The sequence below is a fragment of the Apteryx rowi genome, unplaced genomic scaffold, assembly GCF_003343035.1.
Source record: "Apteryx rowi isolate R43461 unplaced genomic scaffold, aptRow1 scaffold_14, whole genome shotgun sequence".
Classification (NCBI taxonomy): domain Eukaryota; kingdom Metazoa; phylum Chordata; class Aves; order Apterygiformes; family Apterygidae; genus Apteryx; species Apteryx rowi.
Window position 1 is genome coordinate 5,274,016 of NW_020447641.1, and position 23,852 is coordinate 5,297,867.

Below are 23,852 nucleotides of genomic sequence, written 5' to 3' on the forward strand. Positions count from 1 at the left end.
GCTCGAGCGTCCCGGGGTGCTGCTCTCCGGCGGCGGGCTCGCCGGGAAGCCTCCGGCCGGCGATGGCAGTACCTTTACCGCAGACCTAACGCGCGACTGCCTTTTTTTTTTTTAATCTAGCAGTACAAAACTCCCTGCGGTTTTGTGTAGGACTTTTTCCTTCGTGCTTGAACGCCCATCGGGAGCCCGTGTCCCCTTGCTGGCGAACGGAAAGTCGAGTCGCGCTCGAGCGTCCCGGGGTGCTGCTCTCCGGCGGCGTGTGCGCCCGGCCGCCTTTGAGCTGAGCTAACGCCGCCTCGGAGAGGGGCTGCAGTCCTGCGCGCACGTCGCTCCCGGTGTGTGTGTGTGCGCGCACATATAGGTTATATACACACACTCACACACACGTGCATGTAGGAAATATCTCTATTTTGGGTTTTTTGCACATCTCTGGATTTGTATGTATATTTATTACCAGTGCCTCAGCAGACTACGTGGTGGTTTGGCATGGATGGATCCCTTGATTAAGTTATTCATAAGGTACGGTCTTAATCTGTGGAATGCATTGAAAAATAGCAATGATATTATTTTGCATGATATCGTCTGACAGTTTGTTTCTTTAAGGAAAACAAAATGCACTTTATCTTTCTTCTGTTGCTAGAAATCATGTAGATAGGTCCATTCTCCTTACTGCTGTAATATAAATCTAGAAAAAGACACTTCTTAGAAATTGTTAACATGGATTGCTGTAGCTTGGTCTTTAAGCTGTGTAGAGTATGTGATTTCTTGTGTGTTCTTATGGTCTTCTAAGTAGTGTACCAGGAAGTTCAACACAACAAATCCAGTTATATGGTGAAAAATCTGATAATCACTAAGTTCATCTGTCTAGTGAAAGTGAGTTAAAAAAAAAAAAAAAAAAAACCCTTTGCACAATCAGAAGGGATGCAGCTCTTACCAGCACTTAGAGCTTGAAGATTGTGCTCCCCCCACCCCGTTCCCTCCCTCCCCCCAGGGTGCCAGACTATAGTTTCAGGCCAATTGGACTGATTGTATCCTCCTGTGCTACTGACTGTTAACCATTTCAGAACATCCTCCAGCACAGTCTTTGCTATCAGCTAATGAAATAAAGTCTCTTTGGTTGGCACCAAAGAATAGACATGTTTCACAGAAGTGATTTCCTAGGTACATGGTCTAAAAGATTGACGTGATGGGAAGCAGTCTACTGATATGGTATTAGTTCCACTTCCATGTGTCTAGCAAATACCTTTTGGAGCCCACCATTTCTGCCGCTTCACTGAAATGTATGCTTGCAAACCCGGGCTCTGGATTTGTTAACAAATCACATAAATAGGTACCTTTTCTAATCGGAAGTGGCAAGATCTTTAGGTCTTCATCAGCTATGTGCTGAAAATAAAAAATAAATAAAAATTTACGTGGTCAATGTATTGAGTCTTTGTTTTCATTCCATATGTTTTGCAAAAAACTTGCTAATTTATCAAATTATAAAATAGATCTTTGTCATTCATGATTTGATTTGAAAGTTCTGAAGAAAAGGAAAAACTTAGTTAAGAAGCAGAACAGGTTTTTTCTTCCAGGCATGTTTTACAGTGTAAAGGCTGTGTGAATGGCTTTTAAGTATTTTAAATACCGTGTCTGTTTCCGCATTATAGGATGACCTGCCAGCTCCTTCCAGAACCACACTTAAAGGAGACTCTAAATGAAAGCTTTGCAGTGAAGTTTTTATTTTGGACTCTGTATATAGATTTAGTAAACCATAATTTCAGAAAGTCTTAAATTACYGAAGTCTGAAATCTAAACTTGTGGTAACTAGTGAGTTACTTAGTATCTGCCCCTAACAACTTTTTGTAGTGGATGAGAGCTTTAAAAAGCAGTTTGGTGTAATAGAGTAGCTTTGTACTAAAGGGATTTCAGGAATTAGAGCCTGAGCTTCGTGATGACTTTGCCTAGGTGTCCCTGTGTTTCCGTGCCTCGCAGCCTAACTGCCTGTGCCAGTCTGCAGTGACTCACAGGGGAACAGCACTGTCACAGGGTGACACTTCTGTGTGCCACTAGTGATTCGTAAGGCTCTTATCGGCCTTTGTGCACCAAGTGCTGTGGCTGTGGCCGGCGGTACTATTTCCTGTCTTGGCAATTTAAATATTTAGGCTTGAGGTTCTAAATCTTTGGTAGATTTAATGCTTTTCTTAAGAATGCATTCTTAAGAATTTTCTTAAGAATGCATTCTTTTCTTATATGAATTCCCAAAGGTACTAATTCAAGGACAAATGATTTATGCTTCTCAGAAATGTGACCTACATATAAAATCATCTTTATTTCCTTCACTTCCTTCCCCCCTTCCATTTTAGTCCAAACTGATACCATTAAAATGGACTATTACTGAAAATTATCAGAACTGTGGTGGAAATTTGACTGTACTTACTATCAAGTTAACATTACGTAGATGAAGAAGGATTGAAGTGGAAATGGATGTGGCACTCTGCTCCCCTTTTTCTAAAGGGAGTTGAAGACTAAGATAATGATATAATGTTGCTTGTGCATGCTTGATTTGTATTCACCATCAATTATCTGAAATTGGGAATACTTAAATTACAAAAAAAAAAAAAAAAAAAAGCCCTGCCAGAAGTGGATTTCCCTAGTAATATATAGATCTTCTGGACTCAGCAGCCTACTCATTAAGCCTTGAATAATTTTTTTTTTACAATGATTTTTTTTTCTAATTTGTACAGCTGAATTTTTTAAAAAGTGATTTTTAAAGTCCATTCTTAATTTCTTGAAAAGTGGACTATGTAACATGCTGCTCCAAGTACAGACAGTGCCCGCAGAATTTCCTTAGTAAAGAAAATGCAAAACTGTTACTTCTGCAATAATTTTTCTCTGTATTCCTGCTCAACAAATGTCCTGTCAGCTTGCATTACATCCTCCAATGGTACCAGATAAAAAGGCTTTATTTTAGTTTCTGAGATATTCAGGGGTAACTTTGTGTTCTTTATGCTTCAGAAACTAACCTGATTCTAGGAATGGGGATTTGGTGAGAAACTTCCTTTCAATTTATTTCTCTAAATTGATTTTTGTATAATATCGATTAACTGTTAAAGACAATTAAAAGTAAACCAGAGTGCTTACCTCATAAAATTCCTCTTACGGTTACATATTAACATTTTTGGCTTCTGCTGCATTACACACCCTTTTCTGCATTGGTATTTCTTTTTTTTTTTTAAGCTGAGGTAACCTGAACGGGTTTCTTGGGTTACTGTGCAATCATTTGGCTGTGTTCTTCTCCATGGCCTTACATCTATTCAGGGTGTGGAGGAGAACACGCGATCAGTTCCCTTTCTGAACTGGTACTACTTGTACGTGTAGCTTGGCCAAGGGGCACCCTACTTTCCTTTACCTCCCCAGGCTCCTCTCTTGGGAACGAGGTGCGAGAGAGCTTTTCAGTAACTTGAAAAATAAAAGGACTTTGTCACCAGTCACCTATCCAGACCAAAAAGGAGGCTGAAGGTGTTCTTGTCTTCTGATAGACCAGGTTACAGGCAAGTGAGAGCACTTCTTCAGGGACCCCTTGCCAGGGGGTTGCGAAGGGCATGGTGTGGGAGCCTTCAGACAGTCCTTTAGCAGTACTGTTTCAAGGGCCACCTTTGCCTTTTTTTTTTTTTTTTTTTTTTTTTTTTTTTTTTGCATATCCTACACGATATTTGTAGATAGGCAATTGCTGCTGCTAAACGTTTCTCTGCAGTAACGGTTTGAATACAGAATCCAAAGATAGGTGATTTCAGATGACTTGCCTCCTTGCCCTGCCACCCATGCCTGGGATAAGTCAGTGTGATAAACTGCTTTCTGAAAAGCATTTATTTATTTATTTTAATAAGTTTCAAAGTAAATTACAGAGGTCTGTATCTAATACCTCTTCTTTGCTAATGGAAAACTGGAGGCAGGGAGGTTAAGCGCTCCAGCGTGGGCTGGCGTCCTGCCCACATCCCAGTGAGCGAGCAGACGAGCAAAACCCCCGTGCTTCTCGCTCGCCTGCTCCTGCACAGAGCCGCCTGCCCCTGCTCTGCTTCGCCTTCTCCCCTGCTGTGCTAGGGCTTGTCCTAGATGCTGAACTGTTCCGAGTTTCTGTCCCGAAGTCCCTGAGCAGCTCTGGGGAAGCCAGCAGCRCAGCGGCCTGGCGTCTGCCTGGGCTCACTTCTCCTGCCTCGCGCAGGGCTGGGCAAAGTTAGCACAGCACCTCTGCCCCGCGGGGAGCTCGGCTTGGAGGCCCTCGCCGCGGCTCGGCGGGCCGGCCTGCGCTTGTGCATCCGCTCCCTGGTGCGCTTAGACAGCGGCAGGGCACAAGCCGTGGCGCATCATAAAATTCATGCCAGCTTTTCAATAAAGTTGCAGCAAATGTATTGAAACAACTTGGTTTTTAATGGACAGGAAACAGGCAGACAACCATTGGGGTGTGCCATGCATCACTTGGTGGTTTGCAGGCTAAATTTTTTAATGACCTTCTTGTTAAAATTTCTTACTGTGAAACATTGTTTGAGGTTTTCTTCAGAACTGTCTGCATTAATAATGAATGACTCTACTTGGAAGGGATTTATAGGCTGAAGTAATTTTGAATCAGTGATTTAAGAGATGATTTTAATCACAGTTTGAATCAGCAAAATCCTTGATTTAAAAAACTGATATTAAATTTTATTATAAATTTGCATTTTTGGGGTCACTTTCTTAAAGCAAACTAGATTTAAATTGGGTAACAACTATTAAAGCATGTTTACTGGTGTATAGGCAAAGCTTTTGTCCTAACTATGCTAAGCAGATGATTTATTTTAGTAATCCTTTATTAAGTAGCTAGTGTAATATGCTACTTCATACACTCATGCAAATTCTTGACTTTTGAGAATGAAAAAGTATATTGTGCAACTTGATACAAGTAACATATTTGAACTGATTTTTAAATTTCTCTGTATAATCTGTCTTTAAGACAACATTACTCAAAATGTGCTGAATTGGGAAGAATTCTTAATGCATGTTTTTGCATTTGAAACCAGTTTAACAGAACCAAATCCTTCAAAACTTTGGAACGGATGATTTCTCCCACTCAAAGCTTATGTTTACTCAGAGTGGTAGAAGAAAACACTCTTTCCAGTCCATCAGTTTCTGATATTTGTAGCCAAAATTGGTTGAACTGAAGTAATTAAATAGATTGACGTGATGAAAAGAACCTTTTGACAAATGTGTACTCTCCGCCCTATAAAGTTTTGATGTCTTTGCTTGAGAGAAACTTAAAACAAGCTAATAGCTTAACCCTTTTGTAGAATATGCGATATGTGGTTACTGCCTTTAAGGTTGGAGAGTGGGCCCTGTGTGGAGGTTTGTAAAATCCTGAGTAGCACAGAGGAGGTAAACAGAGATTGACTGCTGTCCTTTCCACTGAAAGAGCTAGAGGTATCAAACTAGTGAGAGCCACTTTTAAAACAAAAGATGATGATTCCTCATGAAGTGAGTAGTTGAACTGGGGAGCTCTGCTCCAGCATGCTGTGGATGATGGAAGCTCCTATTGACTTGAGCCTGGTTAAGTTCATAGAAATCTTCTCACTTCTAAATACGCAGCAAACATCTGGCTCAGGAATTGCATTGGCTGAGATATGTAGGCTGGGAGAATACTGGAGGAGGCATCTCCTGGTCTTACATTCATTCCTGAGCCATGTGTCTCTGGCCCCTTACAGAGACAGTATCTCTATAGACCAGTCTTAGAGAGACAGTCTTGACTAACGTAGCTGTTCTGCTTCTTTATGGTCTATTACTTTTAAAACGTTGAAAAACAATATTGTGCCTGGATTTTCAAATTTGTTTAGAAATATTTAATAAATATTTGAAATATAATTTAAGATCTTTTTTCTTCTTTTTTCTTTTTAAGCTTAAACCTGCCTTGATTCAGATAAACATCTCCAATTTGGCTGCAGAAGAGAAGACCTGGAAAACAAACTCATGCAACGTGTTAAACTGTGCCATGCCAGGAAACTTGGGATATCCTATCACACGTCTCTCCTGCCTAATGTGGACTGGTGCAAGGCTGCTGAGAATACAGCTGCATAGGTCTGTCGCAGCTGCACAGCTCTCCTGAGCCCAGGCTAGTTCTGCTGTGAGGACATAAAATAAAAAGGAAGCATGAAATAAACCACTTCCTGGAAGGACTGGGGAGTGACAAGTGCTTTTTGTTCATAGTTTGATGCAGATGATGAAGTGCCAGCTACATCTGTGCTCTGAAGTACTGGGATGCAACCCAGCTCCAGTTCAGTTACTGTTCTGATGCAACCTCTGCTTCTGTTCTGATGCACCATCTCCAGAGTCTGCTCCATGACCTTGAGACCTCAGCTGGATGCTTTTCTACTCCCTCCTGTCTTATCTCAACATCTCAAGATATCTCATTCGAAGTCCACTCTTGAGCGTTGTTTTTTCAAGCTCTGCTGTGTGACAGTGAGTGTTTGTACTGTGATTGTTTTGGTGGAGATTTACTGATGTGTGACTTCTTTGGGCATACTATTTCAAATGAGGTTGGTATCTCAATAAGCAGAAATATTTAGAAAAGGTTCCTAGTTGTTTTGGATTTTTTTTAAAGCTTGTTCTCAGATAAGATGCAAAAAGTGTCTGCAGATCTATCTGACTCTCCTGTTAGAACAAGTAAGAGAGATTCATTTCTTGAGATGATTATGTAGTAACATGCAGCATGTTCAGAAAACCTGCCCTATAATTTTCAGACTTTTCGGCTATTCGTGCCCAAAATGTTGCTTCTATATGCAGGCATTTGGGTTGTTCTGTAAAAGTTTCCTGTCAAGCTCAGCAAGTCTTTACCCATCAAGGCAGTAAGATCAGAGCCATCTCGCCTGGGCAGGGCTCCCAGCGCTTGTCTGTCGATGAGTAACTGTTGTCTGCAGCTTCTTAGGGACTTCTAGTCACTTATAGATCTAACAGAATCTTATTCTTTTGAGTACTCCCTAGGTGAGAATAGGGAATTTACTGACTGCCCAACTCTACTATATTGCTGTGAACAGGGAGAGGTAGGCATCAAACTCTAGTTGACTGCTTACCATAGACCTGAGTTGCTTGGGTTTTTTATTTTTAGATGAAGGGATACTCTGTAATATTTCAGTGCAAGGGATGATTTTCTTGTTTCCTTCCTCTTCTTATCCTTAAATAATTGTTCTTCCTTCTGACTATGTACTCAAATTTGATGCTTTAAAAAAAGGTATTCTTTTATAAAATAAGTAGTTGCCTAGAATCTTGAGGGTAAGAAAATGGACAACAATATCAAGTGGCTGGCCTTCACATTGACTACTAGACGTAGGGCAGAARCCAAGAAATGGCAAGGAACTAGTTCAGGAAAAACAAAGTGTTCAAAGATTTTTTTTTTCTTTTTTTCCTTTTTCAGTTCACTGAAAATACTAATTGTGGAATAATGCAAGTTAATTAAAATCAGATAATATAAATATTGCATGAAAGAAATACACAGTAGAATATTTTTAAAACATTAATATAAGWTGAAACTTTAATATAAAAGATTTTTTCTGAGTTTTAAGATAATAAATGTGGATTGTTAGCCAGCCTGCTGGAGATGTGCTTAATTTGCTTCCCAATCCTTGGAGAAACTAGAGCTAACTGTTAGCCTATTATTGCCTGTCATTACCTAAACAAATCTGATCATTTTCTGAGATCAGTTTTAGCTGCAGAGGTGAAAAGCTTAAGCCTTGCTATAGTTTTTAGCTTGTGACCATTTTTCCAGKTCTTTTTTCCATATCTCTTTTCATCCTTGCTTAGTCTACTGTTCTGACACTCATAGCACACGGAGACTTACAAGGAGGTTTACAGAAGTTTTTATTAGCATTGCTGCCTCTCTGGTAGCATCGTATGCAGATGCTTCCGGTCTGTCCTCCAAGTTAGCCACAAGTTTGCTATTCTGTATAGTGTCTAACGTGATTAAGATCTTATGCCACAGTTGGATTCTTAGATTTTGCTATAATTTTACAATAACTATTAATGATGTTATTCACAGCTGTGAGAGGCTGATGTTAAAACAAACTTATTCAAATACTGACAGAGAATTCAGGGGTTAGTTATGATCAGACACAAACTTACTACCAGGCTATGAGACCCTGCACAGTGTCTGGTCACCACAAGTAATTACTGTCAGAGCTGCCAGTGTAAATTAGTTTGAACTCCTTTCAGTTCCTAATAAACGCAGTAAAATTGCCAGGGCAGCTGACGCTGATCTCACCAGAGAAATTGAAGTGTGATGTAATTGGGAAAACAGACTTCCCCTTCCATCATGTTTAATAGCCATCTGTCCTAAATAGTGCTGAGTGGGTGTAAGAAAAATACCCCACACTACTGCTGTTGCTGGGGCTTTCTTTATCCTGTGGTTGGGTAGGGAACTGCATTTTGTTTTTTGAAGATAATTTTTTGTGTGTTGCTCACAGGGCTCTGGGTTGACAGCCCAATAAAATAATCTGTGGGTTTAGTATAGTCAAATATGTAGAATATATTTTTCCCTTTTTAGCACACTTACTTAAATTCTGTAGCAGTAAATAACAAGCATGTGTTTACAATGCGTGTGCCTTGGACATTATACATACATGCATTATTACATTCATTAATATAGAACTAAAAAAAAAAMCAAAAAAAAGCCTATTACTGAAAAAATATTATTGCTTAGTCACTAAAATGGAAGAGTTGTGATTTATGCTTCACTGTCTTGACTGGATACTTGGGGAAATGGAAAAAATAATGGAGCTGTGGCTCAAACATGGGATTTCAGAGTAAGAAGGGCCTGGCTGTTATTCAGACTTTCCTCGTGACCTTCAGAAAGTCACTCTTAACCTCTTAATTTCAACTTTGTTGCCTGCTGGTGCAAAGGGTTTGGGGGTTTGTAAGTGGGTTAGTCTTTTGAAAATTCCAAATTCATCAAGGCATCGTGTGTTGCAGTCCTTACAGAGACAGAATGTTGCTTTCTCCATTAACTGTACAATATGAATTTTTTCTTGAGGCCTCCAAATATATTCCTTTTTATGACCCTCCCCTCCCTCCCCAGCTCCCGAAAAAGAGATGTTAGGTGTAGTGATTCAAGCAAGGACCATCAGTTAATTTTAATCCTTTTTTTTTTTCCTCCCCCCTCCTTTGCCCCTTCCTAGGATGCAGGGGCTTTAATCCAGGATGAACGAATGCTACTATGATAGACGCATGGACTTTTTCTATAACAAGACAAACACTGACACGGTAGATGAGTGGACAGGGCCAAAGCTTATTGTTGTTCTGTGTTTTGGGACRTTTTTCTGCCTCTTCATTTTTGTTTCGAATTCATTGGTCATAGCAGCTGTGATCAAAAACAAGAGGTTTCATTTTCCTTTTTACTATCTCCTGGCCAATTTAGCTGCTGCAGACTTTTTTGCTGGAATTGCCTATGTCTTCTTGATGTTCAACACTGGCCCAGTGTCTAAGACATTAACTGTTAACCGCTGGTTTTTGCGTCAGGGTCTTCTGGATACCAGCCTAACAGCTTCTCTGGTGAATCTCCTCGTCATAGCTGTTGAGCGGCACATGTCAATAATGCGGATGAAGATCCACAGTAATCTCACGAAGAAGAGAGTCACCTTTTTAATTATATCAATTTGGGCCATTGCTATTTTTATGGGTGCTGTTCCTACCCTGGGTTGGAACTGCCTCTGTGACATTACAGCCTGCTCATCCCTGGCCCCTATTTACAGCAGAAGTTACTTGGTGTTCTGGAGTGTCTTAAACCTTGTAGTTTTCTTCATTATGGTGGTGGTTTACATAAGAATCTACATGTACGTCCAGAGGAAAACAAATGTTTTGTCTTCACACACTAGTGGATCCATTAGTCGCAGGAGGACCCCAGTGAAGCTTATGAAGACCGTCATGACTCTCTTAGGTAAGAGACTATGGCCATGCTGTGCAAGGCTGGCAGTGCCAATCAATGCTTAAAAAAAACCCAACCAGACAACCCCAAACTTCTTAGTGCTGGCGCTGTTTAGCTTTCTGTCTGATGTAGCTAGTGTTACGCCCAAAAGAAATGCGAAGTAAAAGACCAGTCGACATGTAGAAGAAAGTCCTCTCCATTCAGTAATGCTCAGACTGTTTGGCTGTAGGATGCTTGTTACAAAACACAAATTATCTATAATTAGTGGGGGGGAAAGAATTACAGAATGTGTTTGGAGGAAAAAGGCTTGTAAAGGCTCATAACTACTTAGCAGGACATGCTCAAACTAACGTTCTTTAATATCTGCACAAGGCCCTGGATCCTGTGGCTGTCTGTGGATAGTTTTTACTCCACTTCCTCTTCTTGGCTGTTTCTATATGTACTAACTTCTCCCCCTACAAACATGCTTCTTCTGGGGAAAGGAGAGGATGGCCTGGTGGATCTGTGACTTTGTCCTGACAGAGATTTGCTTTGCAAGGGGAGAATTCACCTTGATTTTATGAAGATTGCACACTGCAAAATGCTCTTAGATGGTGATGGAGTATGGCCTTGGATCTCTAGATGATAAAATGAGACCTGACCTACATCCTATCCTAGATACACTCTTGATACTTGAGCGACTCAGATCACTTTATCAGCTAGTTGTGATTTGGCTGCTTATTAACGTAACATAAACTAGAGGTTAAAACAGGAGAAACTTCAACTTAAAAGTAGGGTGCACAGAGTGGATGATGATCACTGGGGGGGGAAAAAAATGTAATGGTGAATTCTTCCTCAGGAGGACTTGAAACTGAACAAGATGTTTCCTGGARGGCAGGCTTCACTCAAACATGATTAGTTCAGCTTGCTGCAGGTGTAACTGGAGCTCTGGGACACTTGCAAAGCAGGGTTCAGATGGTAGAAAAGCCCTTTTGGACTTTCAAACTGTGAATATGGCTTTCCCATTCTGAGATGAGAATTGCTCCAATGACATATGGGTCGGCGTATGAGAACTGATGTTCTTGGGAAGGGTGCGTGTGTGCACATGGGAGGTGGTTGTAGGGTCCTACAGTATGGAGATCTGACGTGTGTCTCGTTTAACCGGACTCCTCCAGGGACAAGAATGAAGGTGTTCCTGGGACTGAAAGTTTCGCACCTTGTTTTTGCAATGGATTTTTTGAAACACTGAGATCCTATTGCCCCTGACCATCCTGCTTTAGCAGCTGGTGGAGATTTCTCTATGCCACAACCAATACTTGCCTTTATAGCCATCCTTTCTTTCCAGTGGTATTTAATGTGGTACTTCTGGGAGCTAATAAGAGAAGGAAGAGCTCTGGGAGAAAACTGTCACACTTTTTTCTGGAGGCCATAGTTGCCAGGGCAAGAAGTTAAGACTGAGAGCATTTTCTTCTTGCAGAGTCTATGCATGTTGTTTGCACAGTCGAGTATCTTTTTCTATTGCCCCCGCTCCGGTCTCTGGGGTTTCTCGCTGTCCCACAAGCAGGAGGCACGGTAATGTTTGTAAATATGGTGATTTAGGCTTAAGTGGAATTAAACCTAGATAACGCTGGCCTTCCAGTGATAGGTCTGGGACTTCAGAGTCATCTCTGGGGTGCAATGCTTCTAACCCTCCTTATAAAATCCCTTGCTAATTTATGTTAATAATGAAGTGATTGTAATGGCAGCAGTGCGTTGCAGGCACGCTCTTGCCTTCATAATGATATGCTAACGGTTTGTCTGAGATCTGGGAGAAAGGGAAAAAAGTCCCTGGGRGATAGCTCCGTGCTGTAAATGGCACGGTGACAAAGTTTTCAGTCCCAGTTGTTGTGCACAGATGATAACTYTACCGAGCAAGAGCCAAATCTTCATCAGTTCAGGCTCAGGGCTGCTTTTTAATCTGTACAAAGAAAGTTTATTTCTTTACTTATTCAGCTGAATAACATTATTGTTTAAAAAAAATATTCAGGTCTACAATGAACCAATCACTAATTTTAAAGGTGGTGGGGAGGGGACTGTATTAATGTCTCAGTGAAGCTCCAGACTACCCTAAACTGTTTTTTCTTCTTATCTGGCAGGAGAGGGGAGCATTAAGCTTTTTGCTGTGCACTGTGCTGCAAGCAGCTGGCTGTTTTGCCATCTTTTCTTTGGCTAGATAGAGAATGGCATGACTGTAAGTTGCAAATACAACCTGCTCCCTTTTTGAGGGTAGATGGGTGGACAAGAAGCCTTTAAGACAAATGGAAAAGGAAAGTTTAGATTTTTTTTTTCTTTTAATGAATGATTTTTTTCAGTCAGTCTGATCCATGTGGTCTTTGGTACATATTTATGTTTGTTTAATCTTTAACCAGAAATCAGACCTCCTTTAACATCTAAAACAGAGTTAGAATTGAAAAGAAGTGCAGACTTAATAGTTTAGGTTTAAAAGTCTGTCAGACAAAGATTTTCCTCTAACTCCCTGTAAATTTCTGAGTAAAAAATAATCAAAATTGTTCTCTGGATGAGTTTGGAGTCTGTAGTTAAAAAAAAAAAAAAATCCAGCTCCTTTGAAGGCATCTTTCCTTACTCCGAGTCAATTCTCGAAAGCCCAAGGGAGGCTTCAATTTTCTGTGAAATACCAGCCATCATCTCAGCAAGTCGTGCTCACAGTGGCTCTAGTTCTTGGCTTGGTAAGTTTTTTGTTTGTTTGTTTGTTTGCTTGCTTGTTTTTAAGACAATCACTATGCGATCCTTGCAAAAAGGCAAAGTAAAAGTGCTATAGTGTACAGCAGCTTCTACCAAAAGATATTTAAAATTAAAATTTAAAAGCTGAGATCAGTTAAACCTTGCAGAGCCTGGCCTTGGAAAGGAAAGTAGACTGATGGTTCAAGCAAATTATAAGGTTCTCATTTATGCTCCTGCACCTCTTGAAGCAGCTTGTCCACTGCTAGAGCCTTGGCCTCCAAGTCCCTCCCCAGCTGCCCTGCTTGTACAGTACATAGAGACAGTGCAGTGCTGGTTCCTGTCTCTTCCTTGAGTTGCAGGACTAGATTCAATCTTTTGCTTCCCCTGGAGCTCTTGTGCAATAAAACTTGAAACCCATCCATTTGGAAGGAGAAAATCCCTGCAACAAAACTCTGAATTTCTCCAAACGTGATCCTGCCCTGATGTATTAACACCCAGTGGACTGTAGTAAACTGCTGCATTGGAAAGAAACAAAAAGAAAAATGCTTTTAAAAAGCAATTCCCTGAACACTTCTATTCAAGGCAGAATCACAGGCTTCTTTCTGGGAAGTCACATGCAAATAAATCATAATGTAGAACATTGTCTTAATTCTTTATATATATATATGTGTGTGTGTGTATATAAATACAATATAAAAATTAATATTCCTTTAGTGGTATGTAGACCAAAGTCAGAGTGTGCTCAGTCTTGGAATAACACCCTTAGCTCTTGGTGCCACCCACGCAGGTTTGCAGGTCAGAGCAGAGAGGTGGTCTGTGCTTGAGAGGGCAGTCCCAGGTGGCTGGTAGGGGAGTTGCGGGCACTGTCACTGACCCTCCAAGTTCCTAATCCCTCGCAGTCCTTTAGCCTGTGCCAGAAGTTTGTCAGTGCTCGCCATGGCCGTGTTGCCCCACAGGTAGCTGGGGATCTTTCTTCAGAGTTATTAGGAAGGAAGATGTCTTAGAGGATGGGGGCTCAGGAGAGGAGCATTCGATTTGTAGGTGATCTGTGCAAGTCACCTCACTTACCCGGCTTCTGTTTTGCCTCAGTCAATAGAGAATAGTGATCCACTGCGTCCAGATATACCACGGGGCTGTAAATTTGTTGATGACTGTATGATTGAGTCTGTATAAACAGGGAGATTGTGATGTATTATGAGCATCTGTAGGATTAAGTCCAAGGACCAGAACAAATCCTTTTAAGAATAATTATTTACACTTGTTTCTTGGAGCGGGATGCATCCATTCCTATTTTTTCTTAGACATTACAAAAGAACACAAAACAACCCCCCCACCACCCCCCCCCACACAAATAAACCCTACTTTTAGCTTTATGTCCTTCCTTTTAAATTCTTGTTTCTTTTACTGGGGAGAGGGGCTGTTCTTAAAGCATTGGGAATGTGAGTTAATTTAAAGATCAGTGTTAACGTTTTCTTACTTGCAGAACGTGCCTTTTTAGCCACCATTTTAAAGTGTAATTCAGGCAAAGCATTTGATGGTGTTGTGTGCTGGGCCAGGCAGATTTACTTAGGAAGCCTGAGTATTACTTTAGAGATCATAWTTTTTTTATACTGACTTTGCCAGTCAGAAACAAAGCCAGAACAGATCCTGCTTCCTTAGAAGGCGAGTTGGTGCCTGTGTCACTGGGCACAGGACCTACCCCAAACTCATGTCAGAGGAATTGCATTTTGGCATGTTCCTTCATACCAATTCTCCAAATTTTGACTCGAGCACGCTTCTTATAAATGTTTATTTCTAGGAATGAGAATTTATTTCTTAGAACAGTTTGAAATGTGCATACATAGCCAAGCTATTCAAACACATTATACAAAAAGTATTAGAAACTTGACTGATAGCCATATTTTCCAGGCTTTTTAATTACCAAAGGAGTTGCTAAGTGACCCAGCTGACACTTTTAAAATTGTCTGTAGATCCACTGATGAAACAGCCTATACCTATCTATGTGCAGCATGCGGGTTTTATGGTTTTTTTTAGCCCAACACAATTGTTTTTAATGGTTTGTTTTTAAACCTCTGAAGATGCTTTGGAGTAAGTGCCTGATATGGTTTTAATTGAAAGTGATTCCAAGAAGCTCTGTTGCTGGATGAAGCATCTGAGAACCAGAGTTGTCATGAATGTGCTGGTATTGGTATCATAGGAGGTTCAGGACAAAACCCTGCTGGTGCCTCTGGTGTGTGGAAGGAAGCTGGCTTGTTGTGTGCCACTGGCACACTGTTGTTCTCTTCTGCTTCCACCTCCCATCTTGGCTTGGCCTGTGGCTGTCTGTCCTTCCAGTGAGACATCGCTGTCCTCTCAGGATGGAATTCTCCTGTGATCCTTCTGTTAGAGCTGGAGGAAGTGGGGTTTCCGTTTGACTGTACTGTGCATATTTTCCACCTTCTCCCTCTCTGGAGAAGAAACCAGCATGGTGGAAGCTTGTTGGCATGGGTCGGTGGGAGCGGGAAGGGTTGTGCAGCAGATGATGGCCATGGACAGGCTTTCAAGAAAAACCCTCTCTAAGGGGAGAATAAAGGTGTTTTGAAGGATCTGCGAAGACCTATGTGAGGGACCTCTGGGGACCTTTGCTAGAGGTAAAACCTAAAAGAGGAGAGAGATGGGAGCTATAACTGGCACCTCTTCTCCCTCTTTCTACCATAACCCTAAGAAGATCCAWCTCAGGAGCGTAACAGCTGACATGACTTTTCCCTCTGGCATGCTAAATTGTAGGAATTCATCTGGTTGAAACAGGAAGATGGGAAGCCTAGCAAAAGAGATTTAAACTCTCTTGGATTTATCTTGTGTCATAGTCCTAGCTCAGCATATAACTAACTTTGAAGAAGTGTGGTTGGCAGGTATGCAAATACATGATTTCAGGTGGAGTAYATGTGGTAGCTCATCTGAACTTGGCAGTTAGATTCCTGCTGAAATAGCAGCTTTGAGGCGGATGATTTTCAGTTTTCGCCAATTTATAACTTAATTGGTAACTTGCTATTTTAATTCAGGCACACATGTGGCAAAGGCAACTGGAAGCTACCAAACCTTTTTTTTTTTTTGGTCATCCTGAGAGAGAGCTTTGATTATGTGGAGAGTTTTATGGCATGATGCTGTTGAAGCATCAGTAGTGCTTCCAGGTACACTGGAATTCATTTTCAAGCAGAAATGATTTAATCTACAAGAAAATTCATGTTTAGATTTAGTGGAAAATCCTCAAACTGACCTTGAGGCATTATGATTCCTGATCTCCTATAATGTGGTGTGCAAAATCAGAGCTGTTCTCTGGTTCATGTTGCAGCCAAGCTATATATCAAGCCACTTACAGGAATTTTTAAAAATTCCTTTAAAATGAAGTTCTTCTGAAATGTGGCACTTTGTCAGGGAGAGGAGCTCCCACAGGGTAGAAAGCCTGCAAACAAGAAAATCACTGAAGGGCCAAGGCAAAGGTTTATATTTGTTTAACTATGGTTCCTTCTGGAAATTCTGTGGTAAATATAGTAAAATCCTAGAAAGGCAGCAAGTTTGAGACATGCTTCTTTCATCTGTGCCATGTTAAGAGTAGGGTGTGAATCACTTGCGTTGTATCCATACCCAATTAAATGTATTTTTGATGGAGTCAACATAACAGCACTGTACAGCCTTTGAACTGCCAACGGATGTACGGCTGTGGTTGTCTTTAGCCGTGGGCAGATGCAGCCTCCCCGAAGGGGAAGTTACAGCACACTTCTGTAGATACCAGAGATGTCTGCAGATGTCACTTATCTCCCCCTACTTTTGCTGTTGAAACCTTTTACAGTTTTGCCTGTACAAGCAGATAAGGCTACCACAATATATCCTGGGAGCTCACAGACCAGTCCTGCACAAAGTTTGTGAGATCAGGGTTTTGTTTGTAGGAGTTGTTTGTCTGTTTTTTGTTAAAATGCAGTTTTGGGGCTTTTTCTTCTCCTGTTGACTTCCATGAAAGCACTTTACATGCCTTGCTGTAGGGTAAAAGAAATACAAGTGGTCAAAATGCTTTCTGTGTTTGTTCTAGGGAGGGTTGGTGTGTCTATTAATTTTTGCAAGGAGCTGGTGTGTTGGCTACTTTGCCGGTGACCCTTGGTGCCTAGCGAGAGCACTCTGAATACTTAGTGTGGCGTTCAGGTAGGGATAGCCTTGTTGTCTAGTTGGCCTTGTTCTAGTGCCTGTTCAAGTGGATGGGATTTGCTGTTGAATCCTGGTGCAATAAATCTGTACAGTGTTTTCTCCATTGTAGACTATAAGAGAGTTGGTGTTACAACCGCTTATTCAGCATGTTGTAGCCAAACCAGCGTGTAGTATAGAGATTGCCCAGAGAAAATGGATGTCCTGAGCTCCAGTTGTGGTAGCAGCTTGCAACTCCTGGTGCCAGTGGGTTATGGGAGAATTGTTACTGATCCTAACCATTGATTCAAAACTAACACCATGAAATTGGTACTTAATGTCACAAAAATCTTGTGTAGAAAACGTAACCTCTGAAGGAGATGGTCCCTTACGTTTCCATTCTGTACAGTGTTTTCTGGAAGACTGTAAATGTATTAGTTGAATTTTATTTGGTCTCCTTGTGAAGCTCTTTATAACAGAGGGATAACTCAAGAGTATCGTTTTGCAGTGAGATCCATGGTACTTTGCCTTAGATACTTCCCCCTCCCCCAGCAATCATAATGCTCACTGTGTCACTTGAATTCATTTTTATATACTGCTATGGCCTGCTCATCAGATGGCCTAAGCAGTCACCATTTTCATTAAAGTCCTTGAAAAAGAGAAGCGTTCAGTGTTTTTGAAACCAGGGCATGCACAGCACAGCTGACAAGGATGTGTGAGGTGCTGCTGTGGTCCTGGCTCCTGCCTTGCCTGGTTCCTTACATCACCCAGGCTATGCCTCTAATGTATGTTTACACAGATCAGATACTGGAAAATGTTATGAAAAAATGTTATGAAAATGAGCAGAACTTGCTTTCCCTATCAAAATTGTTGAAGGGATACCAAGACCCTCAGAACTTTTTCAGTATGTAGCTGCTAACATCCCTATTTGTTCGATTATTTTTTTAAGCCTGAAAAAGGGAAACTGCGCCTTTATAAATGATTGGAATTTCCTTAGTAAGTCGTTCACAGCATTACTATTGTGCAGAGTTGTAATTTTCTATTTCTGTATGTCAGACAGCAATTGTGGCTTGTGCTAAGTTACTATTATCATGCATATGGCTACTTTTTCCTTAGGCTCAAAGGCGAAGAATGACAGCCTGGCAGTGCCATGGGGAGGCCGAAGGGCAGATGGGGCTGGGCAGGGGCCCCTCCCAAGCTCGTGGCCGGGAGGTTCCCCTTCCCATTCCCCTTCCCCGCCAGGCTTGCCCGCACCCTTGCCTTTTGATGAGGATGTGCATGTAAAGATGCAAACAAGATTTTAATCTTCCTTCTTCTGAATTGTGATTTTTGTGCTTTCTTCATGCTGTCTTCACACTGTCTAATGTCACTTCTGCCCTTGGTGTTGTGGTGGGKTTTTTTTGTTGTTGTTGGGGCTTTTTGGTTTTTTTGAGGCAGGTGGTGGGAGAGGATCATATTTGTCCTCTTTTACCTCTTTTACCTTTTGCTATCACCATGTGTCTCACTTTTTCCTCGCAGGGGCTGTGTCATTCCTGCCTTGCAGCTGAAACATGAGGAGAACCCTGCTGCTCCTGGTCTTGTCCTTTTGTTCCTTGCTTTGTCACGTGGGAATGCCTCTTTGACAGACCTTTCCTGTTCCCCCATCACTACTCTCATACATCCTTGTCCTTTTGTCCCTTTTGCTCTTTATTCTGCTCTTTGCTGTATTTTTTTTTCCTGACTGCTACCTCTTTCAGTTCATCGTCACTAACTCATCTATTTGTTTCTTTTTCTCTTGTCTCTTGTATCTTAATTTCTGTGTCCTGGATGCCCTTTCAAAATCTCAGATTTGGAGGCATTTCCCTTGCTTTCCTCTCTGTAGTGAGGTGCCCTCTCCCCATCTGCTGCTGGAGCCAGGTGACCCTTTCCTGACACTAGTGGCCCAACTTGTTGGGTCTCAAGTGCCCAGAAGACCTGGCCTGAGAGCACACTGTGGAGGCAGGGCTGGAGAGCCACGCAGCAGCCAGGCCACTGATAACAGCGTGCATCCTGCATTAGCTGTGCTGTTTTCAACCAGGGCACATTTAAGTTATGTGACTCTCATTTTATGAATTTGGCAGTATGCCCATGGCTTTGCAGAGTCAGCTGTAGGGCGACAGAAGACTTGTCTTTTCTTCGGTTCGTACTGTGGCAGTGGTGAAGATGGGCCAGCGGATATCTACCCCTCCAGCATACAAAAGAGAGGAGAAGGAGAGGAATTTTCTACTTTCAGGGCACTAGTTCTGCTCTTGTTTGTTTATCAGAGATCAAATTACTGTTGTGATGACCTTGGGGTGTCCTTTCCCCACTTCCATTGGAGCTGATGGCTGCTTGCAGCTGGATTCTTGCTCCCCCTGAATTTCTGAAAGCTGGCCTGCTACATGGTCAGAGAAGCTGCTAATAGATTTAACTTGGCTACTGTGATTAGTATTTTGTCCTCTCCTGCTTTTATGATTTTCCATAGATTCTTGATGAACCCAATATTCCTGGAAGACAAAGAAACAAAAAAAATCCCCCTGCAGTTTGAAGTCTTTTTTTCTTCTTTCTTTCTAGGTGCCTTTGTTGTCTGCTGGACTCCTGGCCTGGTCGTTTTACTCCTTGATGGTCTGAATTGCACCCACTGTGGGATTCAGCATGTTAAAAGGTGGTTTCTTCTTCTGGCCTTGTTGAACTCTGTCATGAATCCAATAATTTATTCATACAAAGATGATGAGATGTGGGGCACCATGAGAAGGATGATTTGCTGCTCTTCTGACGATAAGAGTCAGGACAGACGCTCGTCACGGATTCCCTCGACCGTGCTCTGCAGGAGCACGGATACCACGGGGCAGTACATTGAAGACGGCATTATTCAAGGGACTATCTGTGGAAAAGGAGATCTTGGTGACAAAGGAAACTCCTGAGCTATTCAAGGACTGACCTGGCTGAGAAAAGATGGGGGAAGGGAGAAGTTTTGTAAGAGGAGATTGACTGGCAAAGCTAGTAAACAATGTATCCACTTTGTTCCCAGAGCCCAAACTCCAGTGTTAACAAAAGCTCTTATAAATAATTGCCTGATGGGAAAGCACATTGCATGGAAGAAAACTTTCTGTGCTGCCGTCTTTCTCTCTCTTTTTTCTTTTAAGTACATGAAATTGTTCATGTCTGTGGAATAAATATGTCTGGGATACTTTTTGTGCATGGAAACAAAATGTAAACAGCACAGTGAGACCCTCCTTAAGCTCCTGCAGAAAGAATAAACCTGCCTTGCAGTGCAGTTTTGGCATTCATGGAGTATTTATGCATTGAACAGGTTTTATGCATTTTGAGGAGGATTGTAGACTGGGTTGGACAGGATTGTGACCCATTTGCTTTCTCTGTTTATGAAGTTCATGAAATAGTCCATACTTACCTTCTCTCTTCCTCCTCCTTCTCCTGCTTTCAAAATAAGTACTTTGATAGCTTATTTAAACAATGCCAGAAACTTGGCTGTGATGGGAAACCCAAAATAGATACCAGTGTGTGCGAATATATCAAAGCCCACCACAAATGGTCAGGATGTGACAGTACCAAAAGCACAAAAGCCATTATTACTTTCATGGGGAGGTGAATCACTGCAAGGAGATATATTGCACACTTTGCTGCTGTCCTATAGGCAGGCACTGAGGGTGGATGGATAGAAAACCAGTGTGACTGTGGGGGAAAGTGGACTAGACTCATTTCTTATTTCCCCAAGTAATATAAAATGGGTGTGCTTTCCCCTCTTAAACTGCTATGAGGCTGAGAGAAATGATATCCAAAACCCTGTTCTCAAAGACAAACTTCTAAGGGGTGTTTAAATACATATATAATGTATATTTTTATGTATATCAAATATACAGGTTCAATTAAGCTATTTAAAATAGAAATTAATTTACAAGAAAAACCTTACTAGGATACAGTCTGAATAAGTTTTTCACCCTGCCACGACTGGACCACATTTAACCTGTGATTTGGAAGAAGATCTTACTAGAAGATATGTGAGGAAGAGGCCATGAAACAGCAAGCAATAAAAGGCTTTCAGCATTGTGACTAATCAGGTTTAGTGTGAAATGCAGTCACAGTCCCAAAAGCTGAAGTTTGACCTATGAACTATGCTCTAATGGAGTATCTACCTATTTAAAGCTCTAGGGTAATGTTTTTGAATTTAAACTTTTAATTTAAAACTGGAAGGTAGATGTCTTGGTACCCTGAGGACCTAGCTTCTGTCTTTCTGACTTCAGGAGTAGCAAGCTCCCTACTACCCCTTTTTCATTTCAACAGGAATTACCTGTGTATCCTAGAGAAAATCTGATCCGTGGTATTAAACCAGGCAACTGAAACCAGAGGTGACTTTGGAAAGTTTTGGAAGTTTTGGCCATTTGGAATGGTCAGAGAATAGTATCAAGCACATGCTGTATGAGGCTGAACGATAAGCTGTGGTTTGGCCAAATTCTTCTTTTGGTGCCACCTGCATACAGGTATCTGGATTATGTTGGTTGAAAGTGGAGCTAGCACTTGGCTTAAAGGCTGAGCTACAGTTTTGTAGAGGGCATATGGGGATTTTGTAGCAGGGCCTTAGCCGACAAATATGGTAAGCCCTTATTCAGAGCTCTTCTGTAATATCAGCTAGCTTGCAGGGGTGTGGCCTAACGTTTCAAGATAAACGCTGTACTTATGAGTAATACTGGAAAGGTTTACACATTTTTTTTGCCATTATAATGCAATGTTCTTGTGCAAATACTACTTCATTAGTTTGGTGTTTTGAAAGGTTTAAGTGGTGCTTTCTACAGCCAGTGGCATTACAAAGACATGTCATGCAAGCATTCATGTCCCTATAACTACTTGCTGTGCAGTTTGTGTTAAGTAGGCTGAAACTCAGTATACAAAGCTAACAAAATAAAATGCTCCTTCAAAATAAAATACTTGCTTTGTTTGCTGTTTGAATGGTGACTGAACATTACCTGGCACTATAGTCAGCAGTAAATGACTGGTGTTACTGTTATTTATTCCAAAAATCTGTCTAAGCTAAGGCTGGTCAAACGGCAGATAAAAATGAAGATGAGGAAACTTTGTTTCAGATTACTACAAAGAGGTTCTTGTTTTAATGAAATTGCTCTGTTTATTAACAATAGTAGCTAGTGTTATGGTTGGTTGGATTAGGACCCGAGGAGGACTCAGATGAAGGTCTGGGACATCTGCAGCAATGGAAGAAACCCAAGAATTCCCCTTCAGAGCTTTCCCCTCAGAACTTGGGATTTGCGCTGCAAAACAACCATGCGTGGATGTTTTTCCAGGTAAGCAGGAAAAGGTGAACTCAGTAAAGACAAAGGGTGGCGTTGTTTGTAGAGCACCTCATATAGCAGACTCCTGGTCTGGATTGAGGTCCGAGAGCTATCACACGTATAAACTATAATTCTGGCACAAATACACGGCAGGAGTTGCAGAGCTCTATTCTTACGTTTACTGTTGCCTGACAAAAAGTAGCCTGCAAACTGGTGCTCTGTGAATGGCATACTTCAGTGTGTCATGCCCTCTATTTTGGCATGATGCTTCCCTCCCAGAGCTGCTACCTTATTCTCTGTTACTCGAAATTATTACATGACACGCTTGAAACAAGGAGCTGGCCTTGTATCACACTTTCCTACAGACTGCTACAGCAGAGACTGTGTAATGTTTCCTATATCAAACTGTCCAAACATTCAGTTATTCACCCAGCAGAGAATTTCTTTTTAATTCTACAAACTGTCAGAATAGTTTCTTCCAAGAAAAGTGTATTGCAGTGCTGTTTGCATTTGAGTAGAACAGTTGGAGTAAGTTCTGCGGGGTTTTCCTATTGTTTTTTCAGTGGTATTCCAAAAGAGGTCCTAGTATCAGTTGACTTGGCACATGTCCACTCCTATTTATGTATGCCAGCCAAATTCTACTGATGTATGAGATGAAATTCATCCTTCTGGGGAAAGCTTTAGGCTGAATGTCCTTAGAAACTCCAGGACTTTCATTCACAGGAGATAGAGGACAGCAAGGGTAGAGTTACCATTAYATTGGAGGGTTATAAGGCTGGGTATGGTCCCCACGTCTCCAGATGCCCTTCATCATCTGGGAGAGCCTTAAGATCTCCCATGTGTTTCCATACCAGATGCAGAAGAGCAGAACCCCTGTGTGGTAATGGCGGTACTACTTCAGGCCAAAGGTCCATCTACTTGGGATCTTGTCTTCTGAGGCCCTCTTTTTTTATCCTGTATGTCTTCAAAATATCCTGCAGTGGTGCGTTCCACAATTTGATTGTGTGAAGAAAAACATTTCTTTTTRTTTGGTTTTAAATTGGCTACCTAATAACTTTGGGTGTCTCCTACTTCATGTATTGTAGTAAACAGCGAATAAATATTTCTAATTCAACATCTTCACAGCAATTACAGCTTAAGGACCTTTGTCAAATTCCCCCTCCCTTTTCCCTCTCCAATTGCATGTCTTCCAAACCAAAGTCTTCCAGCTGATCAGTGGATGCAGAAAGAAATGCTCTACAGCTTTTCCCAGGCCAAAGATGTATGTGCTGTCCTCTGTGGTTAGGTCCCCATGAAGTCTGTGTGGTCGTGATCATTAGAGATGCTTTTCAAAGAATTATTATTAAAAGCCCAGAACAATGGGGTTTTATTTTACATGATAGTTCTTCTGAATATTTCTGAATAAGCAACTAGAATGATTGTTATTTAATAACTGTCTGTGTGAGTGGGAGAAAAGCTTCTCTAATACATGTGCTGTCAGTCTGACCTAGGTAGAGTGGATGATGAGTCCTTCTGGGAGAGGAGCCAAATCACTACAGCTTGAGCAGCTCTGAAGCGTGGTTTCTTCACTACTTCTGGAACTGTTTTACCGTGACTTTTTTTTTCCCCTTCTCAGTGTTTTTTTGTGGTCAGGTTACTACCAACAGGTGAAATACAGCTATGCGTATAATAGCATGTGTTTGTGAACTGCAGTATTTACTGTATGGTTATGTGAAATCATGATGCCTTTCTCTGATCATATGTGTGTGTATATATATATATATATATATAAATATATA

General features: G+C 41.3%; 1 protein-coding gene across 2 annotated transcripts; it reads left to right on the plus strand.

Annotated features, from left to right (window-relative positions):
- The first annotated feature begins 6,384 nt into the window (after positions 1 to 6,384).
- LPAR3 (lysophosphatidic acid receptor 3) lies at positions 6,385 to 21,676 on the plus strand. 2 transcript variants are annotated; one of them, XM_026057638.1, is made up of 3 exons: positions 6,385 to 6,465; positions 9,174 to 9,931; positions 19,346 to 21,676. In XM_026057638.1, exons 2-3 carry the CDS (start codon positions 9,196 to 9,198, stop codon positions 19,693 to 19,695), a joined length of 1,086 nt encoding a protein of 361 aa, XP_025913423.1. In that variant the 5' UTR covers positions 6,385 to 6,465; positions 9,174 to 9,195; the 3' UTR covers positions 19,696 to 21,676. The 2 variants fall into 2 exon arrangements, with proteins under 2 accessions (XP_025913423.1, XP_025913422.1); XM_026057637.1 differs by lacking the exon at positions 6,385 to 6,465 and adding an exon at positions 6,499 to 6,542.
- The last annotated feature ends 2,176 nt before the right edge of the window (positions 21,677 to 23,852 follow it).